General features: G+C 46.4%; 1 protein-coding gene across 1 annotated transcript in view; it reads left to right on the plus strand.

Moving 5' to 3' along the window:
- CDK15 (cyclin dependent kinase 15) overlaps positions 1-25,377 on the plus strand; it is a 73,685-nt gene that overhangs the window by 43,575 nt on the left and 4,733 nt on the right. Inside the window, 1 exon segment of the mRNA XM_081890096.1 lies at positions 6,658-6,797. Coding sequence (XP_081746222.1) covers positions 6,658-6,797 — 140 coding nt within the window.

Genomic DNA, 25,377 nt, shown 5'->3' on the forward strand with positions numbered 1-25,377 from the left:
CACTACAGATAAAATTAGCAAAATCCTCCATAAACACAATATCAAAACAGCCTTTTGCACCAACCAAAAAATAGCCAATATCCTCAGAAACCCCAAGGATAAAATCCAGTTGGAAAACCAAGGGGTCTATGAAATACCCTGCAAAGTCTGCCCAGCCACGTACATTGGACAAACAAACAGACGAATAAATGCACGTATCGCAGAACACAAGAATGCCGTCAAAAAAGAAGAAAAAACTTCCTCTCTTTTCCAACACATGAAAGAAACAGGACACGAAATTAATTTTGCAGATTCCAAATTGCTCTTTAACATGGAACATCACCACAAGAGAATAATCATGGAAGCCATCGAGATAGAGAAACACCCTCACAACATGAACAAGCGTGACGACACATCCCGCTTGCCAGACATCTGGAAATTAGCCCTCCCCACAAAAACTGACACCAGATCCAGAGGCACACAGAACGCCATCACCAATCAACCACACCAGACCCAAACCCAGACCCTCTCCACAGATAAATTACAGACACCATCCAGTAGCCAAACCATGGTGGCACCTCCGGATGCTGCACCCCCCTGCAATCCCTACACAGATCTGGCTGACACAGGCCACAAAACCACAGCTCGCCCCTATACACGAAGCCAAGCCAGAGCACAACTAAGTGCAGTACAGCCATCTTCTCAGAAAAACTCTTCACAAAGTTCAAGAGGTCAAGACACAAAGACTTTAGCAACTAATCCACACCTAATGACCCACCTAAGTGGTACTCAGGATATCACTCAAGAAATCACTCAAGATATCCCTCAAGTAATTAAGGAACAAAAGAAGAAAAGGCACACTAGCCTGGGAACTTCCTCTCTGCCCAGAACATTGGAGGCTATACACCACACCCCCGCAACAGTATTTATAGGAACTCAAACACTGAGATCCTGCTCTGTTCCAGTAACAAGAAGCCGAAAGCACCAGCCTGAAGATGACGAGTGAGACCTCGTCGAAACGTCGCCTAGACACCCCAACTTTTACACGGGAAGACACCCGAGGACACCAAAACCTGCATTCCTGTACCCGTGAAAATCTACGAAAGCAAATATATATATATATATATATATATATATATATATATATATATATATATATATATTAGTGTTGACAATAAAAAAGGTAAGGTAAAGGGACCCCTGACCATTAGGGCCAGTCGTGACCGACTCTGGGGTTGCGGCGCTCATCTCGCTTTATTGGCCAAGGGAGCCGGCGTACAGCTTCCGGGTCATGTGGCCAGTAGGACTAAGCTGCTTCTGGTGAACCAGAGCAGCACACGGAAGCGTCGTTTACCTTCCCACCAGAGTGGTACCTATTTATCTACTTGCACTTTGACGTGCTTTCGAACTGCTAGGTGGGCAGGAGCAGGGACTGAGCAACGGGAGCTCACCCCGTCGCGGGGAATTCGAACCGCCGACCTTCTGATCAGCAAGTCCTAGGCTCTGTGGTTTAACCCACAGCGCCACCCGCGTCCCGTTTGTTGACAATAGTTTGCAAACAAAACGTCTGCACAAAATCCTGCCAGCCAGTGTGGACGAACCTCAAGTAGATGGGCCAATGGACTGACTCATATCAAGGCCTCTTCCTAGCTTCCAGGCCATGTGTCTGGACATGAGAACTTCCTTAGGCCTTGTGCATTGGGACCATGCTGCTTGGTCAGGGACCGCTCAATTCCAGGGATGTTTGTCTTTTTTTCATGCCCAACCACGAACTTTCACCCATGTTTGTTGGATGGTTGAAGAGCAGAGCCAGCCTTGTTTTACACCCCCCACATGTTTCTACCTTTTGCGCAAGTATGTAAGGTAAAGGGACCCTTGACCATTAAGTCCAGTCGTGACCGACTCTGGGGTTGCAGCGCTCATCTCGCTTCCGGGTCATGTGGCCAGCATGACTAAGCCACTTCTGGCGAAGCAGAGCAGCACACGGAAACGCCATTTACCTTCCCGCCGGAGCGGTACCTATTTATCTACTTGCACTGGCATGCTTTCAAACTGCTAGGTTGGCAGGAGCAGGGACAGATCAACGGGAGCTCACCCTGTCGCGGGGATTCAAACCGCCAACCTTCTGATCGGCAAGTCCTAGGCTCTGTGGTTTAACCCACAGCGCCACCCGCGTCCCATATGCATGTCCAAGTATGTAGACACACATAAAAGCACCGGGTTCATGAGAACATCAGAAAATATCCCTCTATGCCACAGGAGTGGCAAGGATCCTAATTGCTAAAAACTGGAAAAAAAGAAACCGCCAACCAAAAAGGAATGGCAAGACAAACTGTTAGAGTATGTTGAACTGGCTAGATTAATGGAGGCAATTAGATATCACACTAGACAAGGGTTTCAAAAAGCATGGGGGAAATGCAGAAAATACATCACAAAACAGTGCCCTAAAATACATACCTGGACTTGTTTTGATTAATGTCTGCAGGAGACTTTGTGGATATTTAAGTTATAGTTATTCATAATCTTAATAATTATTCATAAAGGAAACAGTTTATAAGAAGTAAATAAGGAGGCCAGATACAGGATAAAGCAAGTCTTTTATTTGGTTGTTTGTATTGTTGTATGTTATGCTTACTGTATGTTATGTTCACGTTTAATGAGGGTGGATTTGTGTATTGGGGACTGGGGGTTTATGTTATGTTGTAAATAAAATTCCAATAAAAAATTATTTTAAAAAGAGAGAAAGAGATCCCAAACTGAGGCATATTCCCAGGACAGGTGGGGCGAAGCGTTGCCCACAGAGATCTAAAAAGTGGCGTTATTGTTGTTAAAATTATGCAACGTCTTATACCCACATGTCTCAGGGTGGTTCACAAGATAAAAACACAAAATACGTAAAATAAAAATGAAAACAACCCAATAACCCTCCTTCCCAACACATTTTAAAAGGGCATTGGATGTCAATCAACCAAAAGCCTGGTTTAAGAGGAACATATTTTTTTGCCTGGTGCCAAAATTCACCCAAATGCCCCAGCCCTGGGGAGAGCATTCCACAATTCTCAGAGTGGTTTATCAGTCAATGCCTCTTCCCAGCAGACTCTGGGAATCGTAGCGCTGCATGATGCTGCTTTGAATGTACAGTGGTACCTCGGGTTAAGTACTTAATTCGTTCCGGAGGTCCGTACTTAACCTGAAACTGTTCTTAACCTGAAGCACCACTTTAGCTAATGGGGCCTCCCGCTGCTGCCGCACCACCGGAGCACAATTTCTGTTCTCATCCTGAAACAAAGTTCTTAACCTGAGGTACTATTTCTGGGTTAGCAGAGTCTGCAACCTGAAGCGTATGTAACCTGAAGCGTATGTAACCCGAGGTACCACTGTATAGGGCAGATGGAACCTCAGTAATAAGGCATTCCTATCTGCACTCCATTGCAGTTCTGGTAGAATTTGGCCCTCAGTTCTCTGCGTGTAAATGGCTCCCGCTTCTTTTCGCCCCCCCCACTACCTCCCCTCTCCTCAAAAGGCGTTGGCAGCTGACATGAGATATTCACGCTCCGAGCCCAGTTCGTTTTATGGGTATGTTTTGGTTGGGGCTCCAGGCTGAGAATGAAAGTGAGCAGATCCCAGCGGCGTGATGTCATTTGGAAGGGAAATGCCCGGCTGGGGAGGGTGTAAGAAGAGACACAGCAGCCGGGGCTCTAACAGGCCACCTGACGCTCTGAATAAGCAAGCAAATTAAATGCTATAAAACTCAGGGCACTGTTTTTGTTTGCTTGCCGGCGTTTTCTCCTTCTTCTGTTTTGCTTCCAAACTGTCATGTTTCCCAGGAGTCAGCCACTTGGCATTGAGGTCCACCCCTGCCCGCCCAGACATAGCTGTGGGGAGTAGAGAGGGGAACCGCACAACTTTGTGACATGAAAGTGATTTACATCAGACCATTGGTCTGTCCACACGGAATGGCAGTGGCTCAACAGTGTTTCAGCTAGGAAGTCAGAGCGCTTATATAATAAAACGTTCTGATGTCAAATCTATGGAGCATCTGAAGTACATTCTTCGTGTATGATGAAGTGATTAACGGGGCGGTTAAAAACACCCCACTGCCCTTTTAATGCCATAATGACACAACAAAGTTTCCATGCATAACTTTTCTGGCAAAGTTAATGGAACATGTCACAAACTTCACAGGTTTGCCCCTCCACTCCGCCCCGTGTCAAAAAACCCAACCCAGGGTGACTTTGCTCCTTTATAAGCCTCCCCAGGGAAGCTTTGGCTCGGCTTTGGTAGACAGATATATGCCTCAACTCTCTTGCAGGATTATTTGGAGTTGCAGTACTTGTGTGTTGGCCAGGACTGGCCCTCTCATTGCAAGGAGCAAGGCAGCTGTTTCAGAAATATCCTTTTCAGTTAAAGGGCACCAACTGATTTAATATAAGTGGTTGTCTCTATCTACAAACCCTTACTAGTATGTGTCCTCACTTTGGTGTAGAGATTTTACTTGGGTTACCAAGTATTGAGTCTGCCACCTCCTATTCAACTCCCCTAAAGGTAAAGGTAAAGGGACCCCTGACCATTAGGTCCAGTCGTGGACGACTCTGGGGTTACGGCGCTCATCTCGCTTTATTGGCCGAGGGAGCTGGCATACTGCTGGTCATGTGGCCAGCATGTCTAAGCCGCTTCTGGCGAACCAGAGCAGCACACAGAAACGTTGTTTACCTTCTCGCCAGAGTGGTACCTATTTATCTACTTGCACTTTGATGTGCTTTCGAACTGCTCACCCTGTCGCGGGGATTCGAACCGCCGATCTTCTGATCGGCAAGTCCTAGGCTCTGTGGTTTAACCCACAGCGCCACCCGTGTCCCTCAACTCCCCTACCCCCAAGTTATTGTGCCTTTCCTACGTCATCATTTCCCCCAGTGATGTAATCAATTTCCTAAGTTCAGCATTTGACTCAAAGCAAAACAAGCTGTTTGTCACCCAATTATTAAGGAGAGCTTGGATAACCTATCACTACCCTCATTGATCTTTACCTTCAGAGTACTCAGTATAGTCTATTCCTACCAGAACATTATACTTTTTGGTCAGGGTCTTCATTTCATAACCAGAAATTTAGTAAAAGAATTGTGTGCAGCTTGGAAAGAATCCTGGCTGTTCAATCCAATGTATACATTTATTCTTAGGTTTGGGGTGAGTGGGGACAATGTTGGACTGGATCCAAGAATGACCATTGCAATTTCAAGCCAAAATTTAATGGTAACAAAAACAATTTGCACTGCATTAGTCTGCTATTGGTCCTTCCATGCATTTAAATCCTTTGCTTGCAAAGTAGTGATTTTGCTTCACAATGGATGGCTTTGGAGGAGGGGGGGGGGAAGCTTTCTCTGGAAACGAGTCTAAAGCATTCTCCAGCAGTTAGGTCCCTAACTTGGAATAAATTTGGAGGAGATGCAAAATGTATTGACCCATTTATATACCTTTAACTGGCATAATTCTGTGGCTGAGTTGTTAACACACAAATTTCTCTGTCTATACCTTCGCCCAAAGGGACGTGGGTGGCGCTGTGGGTTAAACCACCGAGCCTAGGACTTGCTGATCAGAAGGTCGGCGGTTCGAATCCCTGGGACGGTGTGAGCTCCTGTTGCTTGGTCCCTGCTCCTGCCAACCTAGCAGTTTGAAAGCACATCAAACTGCAAGTAGATAAATAGGTTCCACTCCGGCGGGAAGGTAAACGGTGTTTCTGTGCGCTGCTCTGGTTCGCCAGAAGCGGTTTAGTCATGCTGGCCACATGACCTGGAAGCTGTATGCCGGCTCCCTTGGCCAATAAAGTGAGATGAGCGCCGCAACCCCAGAGTTGGCCATGACTGGACCTAATGGTCAGGGGTCCCTTTACCTTTACCTTTCACCTTCGCCGCGGCGTAGCGTGGGTTGTCAGCACCTGGGGCAAGGCAAGTAATTTGTGCCCCCTAACCCCTAACCTGCCGCCGCTGCCAGCTTCTTCTTGCTGCTGCCTGGGCTGGGGTATTTATGGTAAGGTAGCCACGGCGGCGGCGGCGGGTCCGTGTCAGGTGATCTGAGGCGAGTTGCCACTGGCGCTGCCGCCCAAACGACGCCGCTTGCCTGGAGGAGGAGGAGGGCAGAGAGGCGAGGAAAATGCAACATGGCCCAGCAGCAGCGGAGGTGGCGGGGCTGTGAGGAGGGGCTGCCTGGCGCGCCCTCCGCGGCCCTGATGCGCGGGGACTGCGGCGAACGCTGAGAGCCGCTGCCTGCCGGACGCCTTCAGCCCGGATGCGCGCACAGCTCGTCGGTTCCGCGAGACACGGGGCTCTGCTACAGCCTGCGCCCGAGGCTCTTCGGCGACTCCGGAGGCGGCGAGGGCGCCCCCCCAGATGTCGCGGCCGGCCCCCCCTGCACCCCCCACGCTACGCCACTGCACCTTCGCCCGGCTTTGGCCAGTTCGCTCGGGAAAGATCCCCCTGTGATAGCCTTCCTGAAGCTGATACCTTGAACTACAGCTTTCTTCAGCCCAAGCTGACACAGTCATGATGTCTGGGGCTGTTGGAAGTTGCAGTGCAAAAACATCTGGTGGGAACCAGCTTGGCAGAGTCTCTCCTGTGGCTAAACCTATGGCTCAAGGTCTTGTTTTGGTGTTGGTTATTTCTCTCTGGTTTTTTTTTTTTTTAGGCTGGGCAGAGAATCTGAAGCTGAAGACTTGGCAACAAGAATGCTAAAACTTTGTCCACGGGACAGGATCTCAGCACAGAAAGCATGTCTCCATCCTTTTTTCAACTCTTTACCTTCTCAGCTGCACCAGCTTTCTGATGGTATGTCATTCTATATTCTAATGGCCTCAAGAAGGTGCCCTTCAGATGTTGTTGAACTACAAGCAGTGCTTTTCTCGCAAGAAAAAATAGGTGCCGGAATTCACCATGACGTTGTTAAAGTAAGTCACTGGGCGGCTCGGGGCAGCCCTCAACAGATGCCAGTTTCACAACAGCCACCGTCACCACCCGCAGAAGTGTGAAAAACTACAGCAAACTCTCTCCCTAGCTGTTTTGGGGGTGGCCCTGGTTTTGGTACAGGTCAAATAAATGCGCCCTACCACACGCGTTCTCCTAGATTCAGGCAGATGGCTAGGGCAGTTCAAAAGGGCCCTCGCGCATGCAGCGGTAGAGGCCTGACTAGAAAGCTTAAAGCTCGCCGCCACTACGTGGGAGATGGACTGAGGAAAAGGAAATGAGAATTGGCCCTGCCCTGTGGCTTGACCAGTCATGGCTAGGATGGGTAGGAGCTTTTGTTGTTGTTTAGTCGTTTAGTCGTGTCCGACTCTTCGTGACCCCATGGACCAGAGCACGCCAGGCACTCCTGTCTTCCACTGCCTCCCGCAGTCTAGTCAAACTCATGCTGGTAGCTTCGAGAACACTGTCCAACCATCTCATCCTCTGTCGTCCCCTTCTCCTTGTGCCCTCCATCTTTCCCAACATCAAGGTCTTTTCCAGGGAGTCTTCTCTTCTCATGAAGTGGCCAAAGTATTGAAGCCTCAGCTTCAGGAGCTGTCCTTCCAGTGAGCACTCAGGGCTGATTTCCTTCAGAATGGAGAGGTTGGATCTTCTTGCAGTCCATGGGACTCTCAAGAGTCTCCTCCAGCACCAGAATTCAAAAGCATCCATTCTTTGGCGATCAGCCTTCTTTATGGTCCAGCTCTCACTTCCATACATCACTACTGGGAAAACCATAGCTTTAACTATACGGACCTTTGTTGGCAAAGTGCTGTCTCTACTTTTTAAGATGCTGTCTAGGTTTGTCATTGCTTTTCTCCCAAGAAACAATGACAAACCTAGACAGCATGGGTAGGAGCTAGGTGGAGTCATTGATCTAAAAAAAAGTGTAGACTCACACATGCTGGCCAGCTTCCGTTTTGTTTTGTTCATTTTGGGCTTCTCAGAAGTTCATAAAGGCAAGAAAGGCAAGAAGCGGGGGGGGGGGGGGAGACCGCTGGGCTGCAATGGCACCTACCTTCACTCCAGATGAAAAAAAAACCACTGACTACAACTCCTAGCATCCATGACCACTGACAATGTTGGCTGGGGCTGATGGAAGTTGGAGTTCAGTTCAGTTGGAGGGCACCAAGCTGGGGAAGGCACCAAAAAGTATCCAGGGCTAAAAAAAAATTTCCCTGTGCATGGGATAATAATAATAATATTAATATTAATAACATTTATATTAACAACAACAACAACAACAACAATAATAAATAATAATAATAATAATAATAATAATAATAATAATAATAATAATAATAATTTATTTATACCCCGCCCATCTGGCTGGGCTTCCCCAGCCACTCTGGACGGTTTCCAACAAAATATTAAAATACTGTAATACAATGGTACCTCGGGGTACATACGCTTCGGGTTACAGACTCCACTAACCCATAAATAGTGCTTCAGGTTAAGAACTTTGCTTCAGGATGAGAACAGAAATCATGCTCCGATGGCGCGGCGGCAGCTGGAGGCCCCATTAGCTAAAGTGGTGCTTCAGGTTAAGAACAGTTTCAGGTTAAGAACGGCCCTCCGTAACGAATTAAGTACTTAACCCGAGGTACCACTGTACATCGAACATTAAAAGCTTCCCTAAACAGGGCTGCCTTCAGATGTCTTCTAAAAGTCTGGTGGTTGTTGTTCTCTTTGACATCTGGTGGGAGGGCCTTCCACAGGGCCGGTGCCACTACCGAGAAGGCCCTCTGCCTGGTTCCCTGTAACTTGGCTTCTCACAGCGAGGGAACCGCCAGAAGGCACTCAGTGCTTTCTGGGAAGCTTTCTTGTCAGGAAAATGTCTAAGACTTTTGCAGACATCGACTTTGTGTTTAAAGCCATCCTCCATTCAGGGACACACCTATAAGGTTACCAGATTTTTTTCAATGAATCCAGGGACACTTTTCAAATTCAATGGAGTTTCTATGGGGACTGATTTGTAGAAACAGGGACTGTCCCCAGGAAACGGGGACGTGTGGTAACCTTATCCTAGGGGTTTCTCAGATTGGCCTCTGCCAAGGACGAAAGGCCCAGGGGGAGGGACACGAAAACCCACTCCTTTCCATTCCGGCTCAGAGTAGCTAGGAGCCCACTTGCCCATCCATGCGCTCCCTGGCACATGCCTCTGCTGCTCTGGGCTACTGGGCGAGACACACAGGCTCCCCTGGGCACCTTGGTGGAGGACTCCGATTGCTGGTGTGGGCTGTCGCAGCAGCCTCACTCACCTTGTCGTGGTGAGTGGGCTTCCATGTTCATATGATAATATGAAGGGGCGCGGGTGGCGCTGTGGGTTAAACCACAGAGCCTAGGACTTGCTGATCAGAAGGTCGGCGGTTTGAATCCTCATGACGGGCTGAGCTCCAGTTACTCGGTCCCTGCTCCTGCCAACCTAGCAGTTCAAAAGCACATCAGAGTGCAAGTAGATAAATAGGTACCGCTCCGGCGGGAAGGTAAACGGCATTTCCGTGCGCTGCTCTGGTTCGCCAGAAGCAGCTTAGTCATGCTGGCCACATGACCCAGAAGCTGTCTGCAGACAAACGCCGGCTCCCTCGGCAAATAAAGCAAGATGAGCGCCACAACCCCAGAGTCGGTCACGACTGGACCTAATGGTCAGGGGTCCCTTTACCTTTACCTTTTATGATAATATGACAGCAACAATCGCAGATTGATGGCTCTCAAAGTGAACCATTCACAGTGGGATCAGGTGTTAATGAGGGTTGCGTTATCGCCCCAACTCTATTCATTATTTTCGGCGACCCTCCCGGGCCCCCTCCCCAGCGAAAGGCAAGTTTTTGATTTTCCAGTCCTTAATCTGAAATTTGACTCCTACAATTGATTCCTAGAATTTCACTTTTATCGTTTTGATCGCTATCTCTGTTTGGTCCATAGTCCACAGGCTCATGAGGAAATCTCTCGTCTGAAGGTCTCCATCCCTCCTAAGAGGTCCACGGTTTGGACCTCTGCTATCTCCCTCATTGAATTCTCTGGGGTCAGGGGGGAAAGATGGGCCTGGACCACCTCGTCTCCACTTCTCTTCTTGGGGTGGGCCTCTCTGTCCCACAAATTCACGTAAGCGACGGCCAAATCACTTGTCTGGATGGAAGTCTTCACGAAATTCAGTCACCATGGAACTCTGGATGAGGTCCCCTTCTGTCTGGCACGCCCCTATTTTCTCTACCATCACTCCAGTCTTGGCCACCTCGGAAGGGGTCCCTTTCAGGGACATGATCAGGACCACCAAGGAAGCCTAGGACTCCTCTGCCTCCATTAACGTGATAACTGACAGCAGTAGAAATACCTCAGAGCGAATTAAAGCTGGACCTCACAGACGGGGACGCAATATTCTTTGCGTATGAAAACAACTCTTGACAGGCTTTTCCCGTCTTGTTATCGGGCCCGGGTTGTGGGTGGGTTGGCGGGTGGGAAATAAATGATTTTGACTTTGGAGGCATGTCGCAGGCTGGGCAGACGCCGCCAAAGACCGTGAGATTCATGGGTGGAATTAAACTAAGTTGTTGCATGCACAGAACAAGATCCACATGTGCGAGGGGACTCCCCCCCGCCTTCTCCCTCCCTCCCTCCCTCCCTCTCTCTCTCTCTCTCTCTGTGTGTGTGTGTGTGTGTGTGTGTGTGTATGTGTGTATAGAGCAAGGGAGAGAACTGCATCACCTTTCTACCCAACCAGCCGCAGAGCACAAATCTACTTTGACACTTTTAGAAAATTGAAAAGATGGAATCTCGTAGGAGCCTGCCTTTGCCGGGGGATGGGGGGGCCGAGGAGGAGGAGGAGGGGAGGACTCTCAGCAGGGTGGGGGGGGGAGTTGACTTTTCTTTATACATATAGGTTTTTTTCCATGCAGAGTTTAAATTATGCCTGATAAAAGGAGTTTCGTGGATGTTTCAGTTCTTTCAAACCCTCCTGGCTTCCTCCCAATTAAATGAGGTTTGTCAAAGCCACAGGGCTCTGCCGCTGCCTGAGATGCAGACAAGCACTTCCTGCAGTGACATCTCAAATCCCCGAGGGAGGAGATGAAAGTGCCCGTGCCAAAAGACAGGAAAAGGAGAGAGAGAGAATGTGTGTGTGTGTGTGGAGGGAAGAGGTGTGTGTGGGGGGGGGGGGAGAGCAAAGAGACAGAAACGCAGGAGGGGAAAAGGTGGGGAGGGAAGGAGGAAGGCAACAGATTGGCGAACACAACATGTCACTCCTGGAGAGGAGATGGATCATTTCCATATGAGGAATGCATTTCCCAGTCCCCTGGGTTGGTATTTTGGAATGTTTCTTACAATGGCTGGTATTTCACCCCAATTGCAGCCCGTGGGGCCTTGGTGGGTTGGGGGCAAGTCCATGATGTCATCATGGCAACCCAACGTGTTGGGAAGCCAGCCAGAGTCTTTCAGGCAGAAATCGTTGCAGTTTAGGCTCGTATTCTCAAGTGAATTCGCTACGATTGCAATGATGATAATAGGTGGTACCCAATGCTAGTCATGGGGACGCGGGTGGCGCTGTGGGTTAAACCACAGAGCCTAGGACTTGCTGATCAGAAGGTCGGCGGTTTGAATCCCCGCGACGGGGTGAGCTTCCGTTGCTCAGTCCCTGCTCCTGCCAACCTAGCAGTTTGAAAGCACGTCAAAGTGCAAGTAGATAAATAGGTACCGCTCTGGTGGGAAGGTAAACGGCGTTTCCGTGCGCTGCTCTGGTTCGCAAGAAGCGGCTTAGTCATGCTGGCCACATGACCCGGAAGCTGTACGCCGGCTCTCTCGGCCAGTAAAGCGAGATGAGTGCCGCAACCCGAGTCGGCCACGACTGGACCCAATGGTCAGGGGTCCCTTTACCTTTACTAATGCTAGTCATAACCAATAAAATAAATGGGGTGAAGTTACTGAAGCCGATTGATTTCTGTGGGTCTACTCAGAATATAGCTAACATTGGATATCACCCAACAACATGATTTCAAAAAAACAAAACAAAGAACTCCCGACAAACAGCTGCCTGTACTTTCACAATCAAGCAAGACATTTGAGTTCCAGGGTCACTGCAGCTAATTTAATTGAATTATATAAAATTTAGCATTCTGAATGCATACAAGATCGTGTTCTGGCTGTAGCCTAGTCTAGGGGATGCTGGTGATTAGCTTTCGTATGCTCAAGTACAAATTTGAAGTGGCAGTGGGTAAAAGAATCAGCTTGTTATCTTCATCTGAGAGGATACGAGAGAGAGATCCCCTCCCCCCCCCGACATTGTTATGAAATTGTTATAGCAGGGACCACTCTTTCCTGTAAATTGCCACAGGGAGTGACTAGGTGGGTGGGAGGGAGATAAATGAACGATGCAAAGTTTGCTTTTTTTATTTAAAAAAGGAGTTTTGACGACGACAACAAGATTTTAACGATTATTGAAAAGAATGCAAAGGATCAGATGTTAACTGCGTCGGATTGTGAGCTGCCGGCAGAGGAGGCTGCTTTGCTTCGGTTCAGCAAAAAGGAGGTGGGAAGTTTGCAGGAAGGGTGTCCCCTTGTAACACGGGTGGAAAAGCTTCTTGAAACAGAAGGGCCACATTCTCCTCTGGCCAAGCTTCTTGTTGGGCAGGGGCAGAAGCAGGTGGAGCTACAAATGCATACGTTCCAAGTTTCCTGATTTTCCAGGGACAGTCCCGGAATTACGAAAGCCATCCCAGCTTCTGATTTGATCCCGAAATGTCCCGATTTCCCCTGCCAGTGCCGCTGCTACTGAGCTCGGGGAGAAGGGTGAGCAGGCGCTTGCCCCAAGCGATTGTGGCTGCTGCTTTGCTGCTGCGAGGGAGAATCTTGTGACTTCTCCTTGGCCACTGCTTCGAGTAAAGGTAAAGGGACCCCTGACCATTAGGTCCAGTCGTGACCGACTCTGGGGTTGCGGCGCTCATCTCGCTTTATTGGCCGAGGGAGCCGGCGTACAGCTTCCGGGTCATGTGGTCAGCATGACTAATCCGCTTCTGGCGAACCAGAGCAGCACATGGAAACGCCATTTACCTTCCCGCCAGAGTGGTCCCTATTTATCTACTTGCACTTCGACGTGCTTTCAAACTGCTAGGTTGGCAGGAGCAGGGACCAAGCAACGGGAGCTCACCCCGTCGTGGAGATTTGAACCGCCGACTTTCTGATTCGCAACCTACTGCTTCGAGTAGCTATGGCCTAAACGTAGCGAGGGATGCATATATATATTCCTGTAGAAAAGTAAAATTCATCTGACAATCAATAAGTCCAACAAATTAAAAATGATTGGAAAAAGTTGATTTCAACAAATAGCCCACAATCGTAGAATTCAGTCAAGAGTCTGCTACTAATTGCAATACAGTCTGAAGTAACACGCCTTGTGAGTCGAACATTTTGGTTCCCGAACACCACAAACCCAGAAGTGAGTGTTCCAGTTTGCGAATGTTCTTTGGAACCCAAACGCCCAATGCAGGTCCCGCAGGTTCCGATTGGCTGCAGGAGCTTCCTGCAGCCAATCAGAAGCCGCGCTTTGGTTTCCAAATGTTTTGGAAGCTGAACAGACTTCCGGAACGGATTCCATTCGACTTCCGAGGTACGACTGTACTATTACCATAATCTGAGACTAATAAAAGCAGTAGGCACTCAGCATGCAACTTGTATCTGGTGTCCAGAGAACCACTGGGGCTGCAATCCTATACACAGAGTAAGCCCAAACTCAATTATGGTGGGGCCTACTTCTGAGTATACTTGTATAAAGATTGCACAGGACATCTCTTAAGGTTTTGGCATCTCCAGGGATGGTGGCTTGTCCATACTGAAGTTTACTGCGTGTGTCTAGCTGTTTAATCTGCATAACCCACAAATCACCCTCAGACTATACCAATCACCACGCTTTTCACCCATAAATTCCAGTTTGCCTGTAAGCCACTCGGGGAGCCCTTGTTGACTGAAGAGGCAGGTTAAAAATTATTTAAATAACTACGTTTGTGGAAAAATGACTTGCGAACTGCTGGGCACATAGAGTTGGAACCAAAGGCAGTTAAAGAAAACCAAGGTTTGTAAACCAACAGTAAACCATAGCTACAGATTGAGGTTTTTTTGGCAGCAAGCAAACTATAGTTAAACTACTGGGCAGGCGTCACACATAACACTAAGCCACAGTTTAATAAACAATAGTTTAATACACCATGGTTTAGCCACGTTATTGGGTTGTTGTTTTGATTTTGATTATATATATTGTGGTTTTTATGTTGATCTTTTCTGTGAACTGCCCTGAGACCACTGGGTATAGGGCGGTACATAAATTCAATAAATAATAATACATACATAATAATACATCGTGGTTTAGCATTTCATAAGCGACGGCTCAGTACACCGTGGTTTAGCATGATGTGCAACCCAGGTCTATAAGGCAAGGTTGCTGCACTTTCCCATACATATTAATGGAAATAGATGAACCCTGGGGAAAATTACTTCCATTTGGTAAGTCCAGTCTCGTATTGCCAGACCATATTGGTGCTGGTGCACAATAGTTTAGTGATAACAAGGGTCCCTTCTATCCCTTCTTGAATAGTTCTTCGAACCGTAATTAATTCCACTCCCTGTCAGAATTTAAGCTGACCCCAAGTAGTCTGTTCACCAGAGTAGCTGACTTTGATGTGAGATTTCCTTAAGTAAAGACCGGGGAAAACAGTAAATTGTGGCTGTGAGCTAGAGCTGTTGATATTGCATACTTAAGAATCTTCTTACTCTTTGGGGCGATTGCAGCGTTAACTTGCAGAAAAGTGCTTTGAATTTCATTCATGTGATCCGCACTCCCATCCCTGCCACCGCTTGAAGGATTTTGGAGCTGTGGTTGGTAAAAGGTAAAGGGTAAAGGGACCCCTGACCATTAGGTCCAGTCGTGGCCGACTCTGGGGTTGTGGCGCTCATCTCACTTTATTGGCCAAGGGAGCCGGCGTGCTGCTTCCGGGTCATGTGGCCAGGAGGACTAAGCCACTTCTGGCGAACCAGAGCAGCGCACGGAAACACCGTTTACCTTTCCGCTGGAGCGGTACCTATTTATCTACTTGCACATTGACGTGCTTTCGAACTGCTAGGTTGGCAGGAGCAGGGACTGAGCAACGGGAGCTCACCCCGTCGCGGGGATTCGAACCGCCAACCTTCTGATCGGCAAGTTCTAGGCTCTGTGGTGTAACCCACAGCGCCACCCCCACCTAATTTTCCACTTCCAATGCAGATTGGTCTTTCTGTGGCGAGCAAATGTATTGTTTTTAACATCACTGTGTGGATCCTGGTCATCGACCTCTGAGTGTTGTCATCCCTGCTTCATGTCATTGGTAGTCAGGACAGGAGACTCACTATGTCACGGGTTGGGAGCAGTATTCCCTGGAGAGCCAGTGTGGTGTAGTGGTTAAGAGCAATAGACTTGTAATCTGGTGAACTGGGTTTGATTCCCTGCTCCTCCACATGCAGCTGCTGGGTGCCCTTGGGCCAGTCACACTTCTTTGAAGTCTCTCAGCCCCACTCACCTCACAGAGTATTTGTTGTGGGGGAGGAAGGGAAAGGAGAATGTTAGCCGCTTTGAGACTCCTTTGGATAGTGATACAGCAGGATATCAAATCCAAACTCCTCCTCTTCTTCTTTTAAGTAATCTTCTCAGAGTCACATGCCAGTGGTGGGCAAGGTCACAGGCAAAAGTGGGCAAAGCAACAAATGTGAATTTTACATAGTTTCTATATGCACGCCCAGCCCTTTCTATCCTTCACCTGGGCAAGTAAGAAGCATTGTCAGTGTCTGAGAGCATATTACCCCTGAGTAATAGCTCAATTGGTAGAGCACGAGACTCTTAATCTCAAGGTCGTGGGTTTGAGCCCCACATTAGGTGAAAGATTCCTGCATTGCAGAGAGCTGGGCTAAATAATTCTCGTGGTCCCTTCCAACTCTACAATTTTTATTATTAATAATAATTTTATTATTTATACCCCGCCCATCTGGCTGGGTTTCCCCAGCCACTCTGGTCGGCTCCCAACATAATATTAAAAACATGATAGAACATCAAACATTAAGAACTTCCCTAAACAGGGCTGCCTTCAGATGTCTTCTAAAAGTCAGGTACAGTGGTACCTCAGGTTAAGTACGTAATTTGTTCCAGAGGTCCGTTCTTAACCTGAAACTGTTCTTAACCTGAAGCACCACTTTAGTTAATGGGGCCTCCTGCTGCTGCTGCACCGCCAAAGCATGATTTCTGTTCTCATCCTGAAGCAAAGTTCTTAACCCGAGGCACTATTTCTGGGTTAGTGGAGTCTGTAGCCTGAAGCGTATGTAACCTGAAGCGTATGTAACCTGAGGTACCACTGTAGTTGTTTATTTCCTTGACATCAGATGGGAGGGCGTTCCACAGGGCGGGTGCCACTACATCTCGCTTTATTGGCCGAGGGAGCCGGCGTACAGCTTCCGGTTCATGTGGCCAGCATGATTAAGCCGCTTCTGGCGAACCAGAGCAGCACACGGAAACGGCGTTTACCTTCCCGCCAGAGTGGTACCTATTTATCTACTTGCACTTTGACGTGCATTCGAACTGCTAAGTTGGCAGGAGCAGGGACCGAGCAACGGGAGCTCACCCCGTCGTGGGGATTTGAACCGCGACCTTCTGATTGGCAAGTCCTAGTCTCTGTGGTTTAATCCACAGCGCCACCCGCGTCCCCCAAGAGAGAAAACTCCCCCCTTAAGTGGCTTGGGCACTTGCTAAAGGAAGGAAACATGCCTCCCTGATCCCTCTCTCATCCATTTTGATCTATGTCAGTGTACAAACAAGCTCACCTCCCCTTGTGCGCTAACAGCACAGGGAGCTGTCTGTCTGTACACTTGGTGTGATTGCTGTTGAGCAAGCTTCAAACCTTTCACATAGCTGTGGGGCCCTAAAAAGGACTAATTTGATCTATCCATTGTAAAGTTTCAGCGCTAGTGAATGCAGACTTTGGAAATTTTCACATATGAAACTTGAGTCAGTGGTATGTTATATAACTGATTTTTTAAAAATTCACTACAACGGACTTCCGGTTCCGGTCGCGGACAGTAAGGAAGCGCGGAAAGCCCAGCCTGGGCTTTTCTGATCATCGCGGAGGCTTGGGGACGGCGCAAGGGCTCTGCGCACCCCAAAAACCCCAGGGGGGGAACCTCTGGGGGATAGGTCGCCTGGCAGCGTGGAAAGCGGAACCGCCGGTTTCCCGGGGTCTTTCGTTAAGAGGGGCCACGGGGACGACGGGGCTGCGAGCGCAAGCAGGGGAAAGACCGACTCCGCGTTGAGAAGCCTCTAGCTTCCACTGGAGACAGCGACGGATTACCGCAACGGGCAGAATGGATATCCTAGTGTGCATAGACGTCTTACAGGGATAGAATGCCGGTTAAAAGCTAGGAGAATCCTGGATGTTATTGGATTTTGTTTGCTCGGTATCCACCCGGTGGACGGACTAAGATGGCGCTGAAACAAAGTTGCAGGAATGAGGAGGAGGCTGACGCCAGTCTGACTGAGTGAGTAAAACAAAGACCCCACGGCGATAGGAGAGACCGCTGACTTTAAACTTTAAATTTTAAAGAGGTACCGTGGGAGGACTTTACATTTGAGTTTTAAAAAGGAAAGGAGGTTACTGTTTGGACACATTTGTTAATCCTTAATTTAGACTCCTCCATTTGGATACACTCGCTAGTACTTAGCCAGACTTAGCCAGACTTAACCATCAGACTTACTCAACTCTGCCACGATAATATATGTTATCTAGAGGAGACTGAAACCACAGGAAATTTTTAAGGATGCTAAAAACTCTAATATGGGCGAACTAATCACAGAGCCGGCCCTACGGAGGTGACAGTGTATGGCGGCGATTGGTCCGGGAGGTACGCAGATCCGCTCTTTTACCTATGGCCCGTCTCAGTGTCTCCTAAATTAGTGAATGGAGTTTATAAGCCGCACCTTTAAGACTGCTGCATAATTTATTTTTGGAGTTGACCCTCGGACTTTTGGACATTATATTTGGAGTTGATCCTCGGACTTTTGGACATTTTAACGCAACCCAGGGGGTCTGCAGCCTACTTTATCAGAAATAATCGTCTCCTGAGGCTCCGCTTTAGACTGACACGCCCCCTGCTGGTGGTGGAGGATTTCGACGTACTCAAGAGACCTAATTGAGGACCTTGGTGAACTGAATCTCCGAGACTCCGTATTAGCAAAGCGTGGGTGGGAACTCCGTCCCCCTTTGAACCAACACACACTAAGGCGTCGTCGTGGGTGGGAGCGCCCCCCTTCTGGTGCCTCTTCTGGGTTTTTCCTACTGCTTCTGGGTCCTTTGCCCACGGCTCTCCCTTGGTCGCAAACCAGTCCCCGTCCCCGCTACCCCTTTTTTTTTTCTCTTCCTAACTTTTTTTTATCTCCCCTACCCCTTTATTGTATTTGACTACCACGGAAACAAATCACGCAGAATTGTAAGAACAAGAGTGTAAGCCCCACAGGGAGAGACCTAGTAATGTGGGGGAGGGACGGGAAAAGAGGAGGGGGGACTCAAGGGGATAGGAGACTATCAAAACAAGAAGAAATAAGAGACTTGGAGAGCCTTTGGGCAAGAATCAAGGAGGAATTTAAGCAAAATGAATTACATATGGAAAGTAAATTGGAAGAAATGCAGGGGATGATTGACAAAAAAATAGAAGGTGCAGTAGGAGAACTCTCAATTAAGATCCAAGAGTTATCTACCAAATCTAAAACAATTGAGGAATCTAACAAAAGAATGCAGAAAGAGATGAGGGAACAGAAAAAAGAATCAGTAAGGATGAAGGAAGATCTGAGAGAATTAAATAGAACACAAGAAAGGATTTGGGATAACTTAGCCATGACAGAACTGAGACAAAAACAACTCCACCTAAAATTTAGGGGAGTGGAAGAAGAAAGGAATGAGGACATAAAAGGAAAGATGGCTAAGGAATTATCAAAGTGGCTGGGATTAAGAGAAGATGAGGTGACCCAAACTATTGAAAATGCATTTAGAATTAAAACGAGACCTCAACACTTGAAGCCAAATAAATTTCTGGGTGACTGTCTAGTGATCTTCAATTCAATGGAAATGAAAAATTTGATCCTAAAAACAAGCTATCGAAATAAACTGAAAATCGGTGGGAGGCCCATCATTATCTATAAAGAAATACCGACAAGACTGCTACGTAAAAGAGAGGGGTTTAGGCAAGTGGTAGGGGTCTTAAAAAGAAATGACATACAGTATAGATGGGAATTCCCTGAAGGAATCACCTTTTTCTACAAAGACAAAAAGTTTAGGTTACTGGATCCTCAAGAAGCCGAGAAATTTTTGAGAAGATATGAGAAGGAATTGGGTAGGATAGAGAATAGGCCAATGGAGGTGGAGCTGGATGAGAAACAGGAGAGATGGAGGGGGAGGGGGCCGGGAAAGGAAGGAAGAGACGCTGAGGAAGAAAATGAGGAGAGTGATGCCGCGGTGGGAGAAGAGGCGGCAGGAGAGGAGGAGGTCCTAGGGAACAAGGACTCTAGATTTTAAACTTGTAAAACTGAACTGAGTGCTTAATACACCTAAGAGTTAAACAATAGCCGTTACACTGAAGCTCTTATCCTGGAATGTGAATGGGTTGAATGAAAAATTGAAAAGGAATAAAATTGAGAAAGCCTTAAAAAATAAGAACTATGATGTAATCTGTTTCCAAGAGACGCACATAGCAAAAAAACATAGACATATCCTAGTAAATAAGAAGTTAGGGGTAGAATTTGTCAACTCGGGTATAAATAAGAAAAAGGGAGTAGTGATATATGTCAAAGAAAAGTGGGACCCGGTACTAATCTGTAAAGACGAGGAGGGGAGAATAGTAGGAATCCAACTTAACTGTCAGGGAGAGAAGCTCAACGTGGTTACGGTTTATGCCCCCAACACAAATAAAGCTGAATTTTTTGAGAAGTTGGAACAAATACTACTAGAATTGGAAGACCATAAATTAATCTTACTTGGGGATCTCAACGGGGTCCCAGCACCGGAATGGGATAGAAATGTAAAGAAGGGTAAAGTGAATCAAGGGAAGCTGCCAAAATCCTTTAGCAATTTGGTGGAGAATTTTGACTTAATCGATATATGGAGGCATAAAAACCCTGTAACAAGGCAATTTACTCATTTCTCAGAACCCCACCAGAGCTGGGGCAGAATAGACCAGATTTGGGTCTCAAGAACAATTTTGACAAAAGTAAGGGAATGTGAAATACAACCCAGAACCTTATCAGATCACTGCCCAATAGCTTTGGAAATAAAAAAGGAAACATCAGGTCCGTACAGGTGGAGGATGAATGAGTACCTCTTAGAAATCGAGGAGGTGATAGATAAAGCCAAAGCCACTCTTAAGAATTATTTTGATTTAAACTGGAATAAGGGTACGCCCCCTGACGTAGTTTGGGACGCCGGCAAAGCAGTCCTAAGAGGCTTCCTGATACAACAAAACAGCTACAGGAGAAAACTGAGAAATCAAAAGAAAGAAGAGATCCTTACCCAACTAAAAGATTGTGAAAAAAAAATAGCAATAAGACCAGGAGATGATAGACTTAAACAAACCTCCAGTATGCTGCAGACACAATATTCCGCACTACTAAATCAAGAGGTAGAGTGGAAAATTAAATTCATGAAGCAGAAATATTTCGAATCGGCGAACAAATCTGGGAAGTTGCTGGCATGGCAACTAAGGAGGAGGAAAAAGCAAAACGTGATAAATAAACTTATAGTAGAGGATAAGATAGTGGAAGAAACAACTGAAATAGAAAGAAGGTTTACCCAATTTTACGGAAAGCTGTATGAGAAGGGAGAAGAGGAAGAAGTAGAAATAGAAAAATACCTGGCAGAGTGTGGAGGGATCCATGTAACGGATGAGGAAAAAAAACACCTAAATAAAAGTATTACAGTAGAAGAGGTGAGGGAAGCCATTAAGAGAATGAAAAACGGGAAGGCACCCGGCCCCGATGGATTAACTGCCAAATATTATAAAATATTAGGAGATCATATAGCCCCAGTGCTCAGCGAGGTTATTAACAACATCCTCCAGGGAGGAAAGATTCCAGATTCATGGAGGGAGGCACATATTACGTTAATACCAAAAACAGAAACAGAGAAAACGGATATAAGAAACTATAGACCAATTTCCCTGCTCAACAATGATTATAAGATCTTTGCAGATATTATGGCGAGCAGGCTTAAGAAGTACTTAATGAGAGCCATCCATAAAGACCAAGTGGGTTTTTTACCGAATAGGCAGTTAAAAGATAACGTCAGACACTTAGTGAATATTATCGAATATCTGGATATGAAGATAGATATCCCGGCAGCATTAATTTTTATTGATGCTGAGAAAGCATTCGATAATGTTTCTTGGAACTTTTTGTTACGGTGTATAAAAACAGTAGGAATAGAGGGCCCCTTTTTAGAAGGGATAAAGGCAATATACTCAGGGCAAAGGGCAAGGCTGATTATAAACGATAGCCTCTCCAGCCCTTTTACAATAGCGAAAGGCACAAGACAAGGCTGCCCGTTATCCCCCCTTCTCTTTATTATGGTTCTAGAGATATTGGCAAATAAAATAAGGGAGTCATCAAGAATAAAGGGGATAAAAGTCGGAGAGAAAGAGTACAAGCTAAAGGCATATGCTGATGACGTGGTGTTAACTTTAGAGGAACCAATGAACAGCGTCAGTAATACTGTAAAGATCTTAGAAGAATTTGGCAAATTGGCGGGGTTCAAACTAAACAAGGGGAAAACTAAAATTCTAGTGAAGAATTTAGATGAAGTGGCAAAGACCCAGTTGGAGCAAATGAGCGGCATTAAAGTAGTAAAAAAAGTTAAGTACCTGGGAATATGGATATCGCCAAAGAATATAAACTTATTAGAAGATAATTACACCAAGGTCTGGCAAGAAATTAAGAGAGATCTGGACATTTGGAATAGGCTGAAACTGTCTTGGTCAGGAAGGATGGCTGCGATCAAAATGAGTATCTTACCAAAACTACTGTTTTTATTCCAGAATATCCCTATAATAAGAGGAACATCATGTTTTAAGTCCTGGCAAAAAATTCTGACGAAATTCATATGGCAGGGGAAAAGGGCCAGAATTAAATTCAAATTGCTGACGGATGCGAGAGAGAGGGGGGGCTTCGCAGTCCCAGATTTAAGGCTCTATTACGATGCTGCCTGCCTCTGCTGGATAAAAGACTGGGCGACTTTAAAAAACCCAGACTTACTGGACCTTGAAGGCTTTGATGCCAGGTTTGGCTGGCACGCTTATTTATGGCAAGATAAAGGTAAAGCCCACAAAAGCTTCTCAAATCACATTATCAGAGGCCCCCTACTAGAAGCCTGGAACAGAAATAAAAAAGTAATTGAAAGCGGTACGCCTTGGTGGATCTCCCCAATCGATATTATAACGCTCAAAAAAACAAACCAAGAGGGGGAGAGATGGACGTATGAGGACCTCCTAGTCAAACTGGAGGGTGGATGGAAAATCAGACCCTATGAAGAGTTAAAAGGAAAACTAAACAGCTGGCTTCAATATCATCAGATTAATGCGTTGTGGCTCGAGCATAAAAAAACAGGGATGAGTGAAAAAAAATCGAAATATCAGGTAGAAATATTGGAATCTAATAACAAACTCCTCTCTAAAATGTATAAACAATTGTTAAGCTGGGAAACCAGAGATGAGGCAGTTAAGGGGGTCATGGTTAAATGGGCCAGAGATCTGGGACATAATTTGGAACAGGAGAAATGGCAGAAACTATGGAAAAAGGGTATGAAGTTCTCGGCATGTGCTACTCTCCGAGAAAATCTAGAGAAGATGATGTACCGATGGTACATCACCCCGGCAAGTCTGGGGAAGATGTATAAAACCGGTGACAGCACATGCTGGAGATGTAAAAACAAGGTGGGGAACTTCTTTCATATGTGGTGGACCTGTGAGGTGGTGAAAGGATTCTGGGACCAAATTTATGAGGAACTAAAGAAAATTTTAAAATACAACTTCCCTAAGATTAAAAGAGAAGATGAAAACTTCTTCCAATACGCCACGGCGGCGGCCAGGATCGCGTTGGCGCAGAATTGGAAAACATCTAACACCCCCACAGTTAAAGAATGGCAGACGAAACTATTCCAATATATAGAACTAGCGAGGTTGACACAAAGAATTAGATCTCAAAATAATACTAAATTAAAAAATGACTGGAGTAAATTTCTGGGCTATGTTGAAGTGACTTATGGAATGTTGAAAATCTCAGTGGATGGAATTTAAAACCTGTAATGTTTGAATATTGGTAATGATAATGTAATCAGCGAGTAAACTATAAGGATTGTACAACCCAAACCGGGAAGGATGGAAGTCACAGTGTACGGAACGATGTTTTATTACCCTCTTTTGGTTTTGTTTTTCTTCTTTCCTCTTTCTTTTTCTGTTTTTCTTGTGCCTTTTCTCTTTTTTTTATTTTTATTTTTACCTTTTTTATTTTGTTCTTTTTTTTTTTCTTTCCTCTTTGCTTTTTTGACCCCCTATTGTATGTTCTGCCGCGGTTTGTAGATGATTGTATGATTGTGTAAAAAATTTAATAAACAGAGAATAAAAAAAAAAAAAAAAAAAAAAAAAAATAAAAATTCACTACAACGATAATGTGCAAGTTAATTTACACACTGGATTTCTCTTCTGTGGTATGTCCTGGATTTATGAGAACAGCTGTTTAAGGATTGGTACCAGAGTTTGATTTCTTCCCTCCTTGTCCCTTTCCCCTTGTGTGTTGTGTTTTTTTAGTTTGTCAGCCTGTAGGCCGGGACTGTCTTGTTTTTATTGACTGCATGTAAGCAAGCCACTCTGGTAAGCTTCTTGGTTGAAGAGTGAGGTACAAATGCTCTAAACAAACTAAGTAATAAATAAGATTACAACATGCATGTGCCAGGCAAGTAGGTGAGAGAGTCTCAAGTCCTGTCAGTCGTTGACAGGACTTCACACTTGAGGAAGAAAGGAAAGGGTTCCCCCACTGCGCATGTGCTAACATCTGCACATGCTCAGTGGCTGCCTGAAACGTACACACTTCAGCTGAACTGGATGGAAACTGGTTTGAGGGAAAGCACATCAAACAGGAGTATTTTTCAAGAAACTACAGCAGAAGATCCCAATTGGTGGTCCGTGGACTCCAGGAGATCTGTGTAACCCGTGTCACATGCCCATCAACTGTCCAGGACATCCCGTTTTGGGGGGGCGTGGAACACGGTGCCCCAAAATGCACAATATTGTGGCACTGAAAAATGCATGTTTTGGGGTTCTGTGCTCTTGCGCAGGTCATGTGATTCATGTGAGCGCGCAGCCTGGAAGACGCATGTCCTGGTTTTGTGTTGGGACATGTTGGAGGGTATGGTGGCACCATTTGCATAACAAAAACCTCACCGCATACATGTCAACATTTTCAAAAGTAGGGGTTCCATGGCTTGGCTTTTGAAAAGCAGGGGGTCCACAGTACTTAGCTAACTGGGGACCACTGAACTACAGGAATACAGTCATACTTCTGGTTACAGATGCTTCAGGTTGAGTTTTTTCAGGTTACGGACCACCGAAACCCGGAAGTACTGAAACGGGTTACTTCTGAGTTTCGGCAGTCGCGCATGCGCAGAAGTGCTAAATTGTGCTTTGCACATGCACAGAAGTGCCAAATTGCAACCCGCACGTGCGCAGACACGCCACTGTGGGTTGCGAATGCTGTGGGTTGTGAACGTGCATCCCGCACGGATCACATTCACAACCCGAGCATTCACTGTACCTGTAGATTGTGGTTAACATCTTGTGTACAGTGGTACCTCGGGTTACAGATGCTTCAGGTTACATACGCTTCAGGTTACAGACTCCGCTAACCCAGAAAATAGTACCTCGGGTTAAGAACTTTGCTTCAGGATGAGAACAGAAATTGTGCTCAGCAGCAGGAGGCCCCATTAGCTAAAGTGGTGCTTCAGGTTAAGAACAGTTTCAGGTTAAGTATGGGCCTCCGGAACAAATTAAATACTTAACCTGAGGTACCACTATACAGTAATATTAAGAACTTTGCTTCAGGATGAGAACAGAAATCACGCGGCGGCAGCTGGAGGCCCCATTAGCTAAAGTGGTACCTCAGGTTAAGAATAGTTTCAGATTAAGAACAGACCTCCGAAAGAACTAAGTTCTTAACCCGAGGTACCACTGTGCTTAGCTTTAAACACCACCAGTGGGAGTGTGCCGGAGCCAGAGTAAGTGGTAATTTTTACACAACCTAAGAATCCCATTCCCGAGCTACTCATACCGATGATATATATCTTTATAGTGGAAGTAGAAGCATCTGCAGGGG

Source organism: Podarcis melisellensis, assembly GCF_964234715.1.
Source record: "Podarcis melisellensis genome assembly, chromosome: 1".
In the NCBI taxonomy this organism is placed as follows: Eukaryota; Metazoa; Chordata; class Lepidosauria; order Squamata; family Lacertidae; genus Podarcis; species Podarcis melisellensis.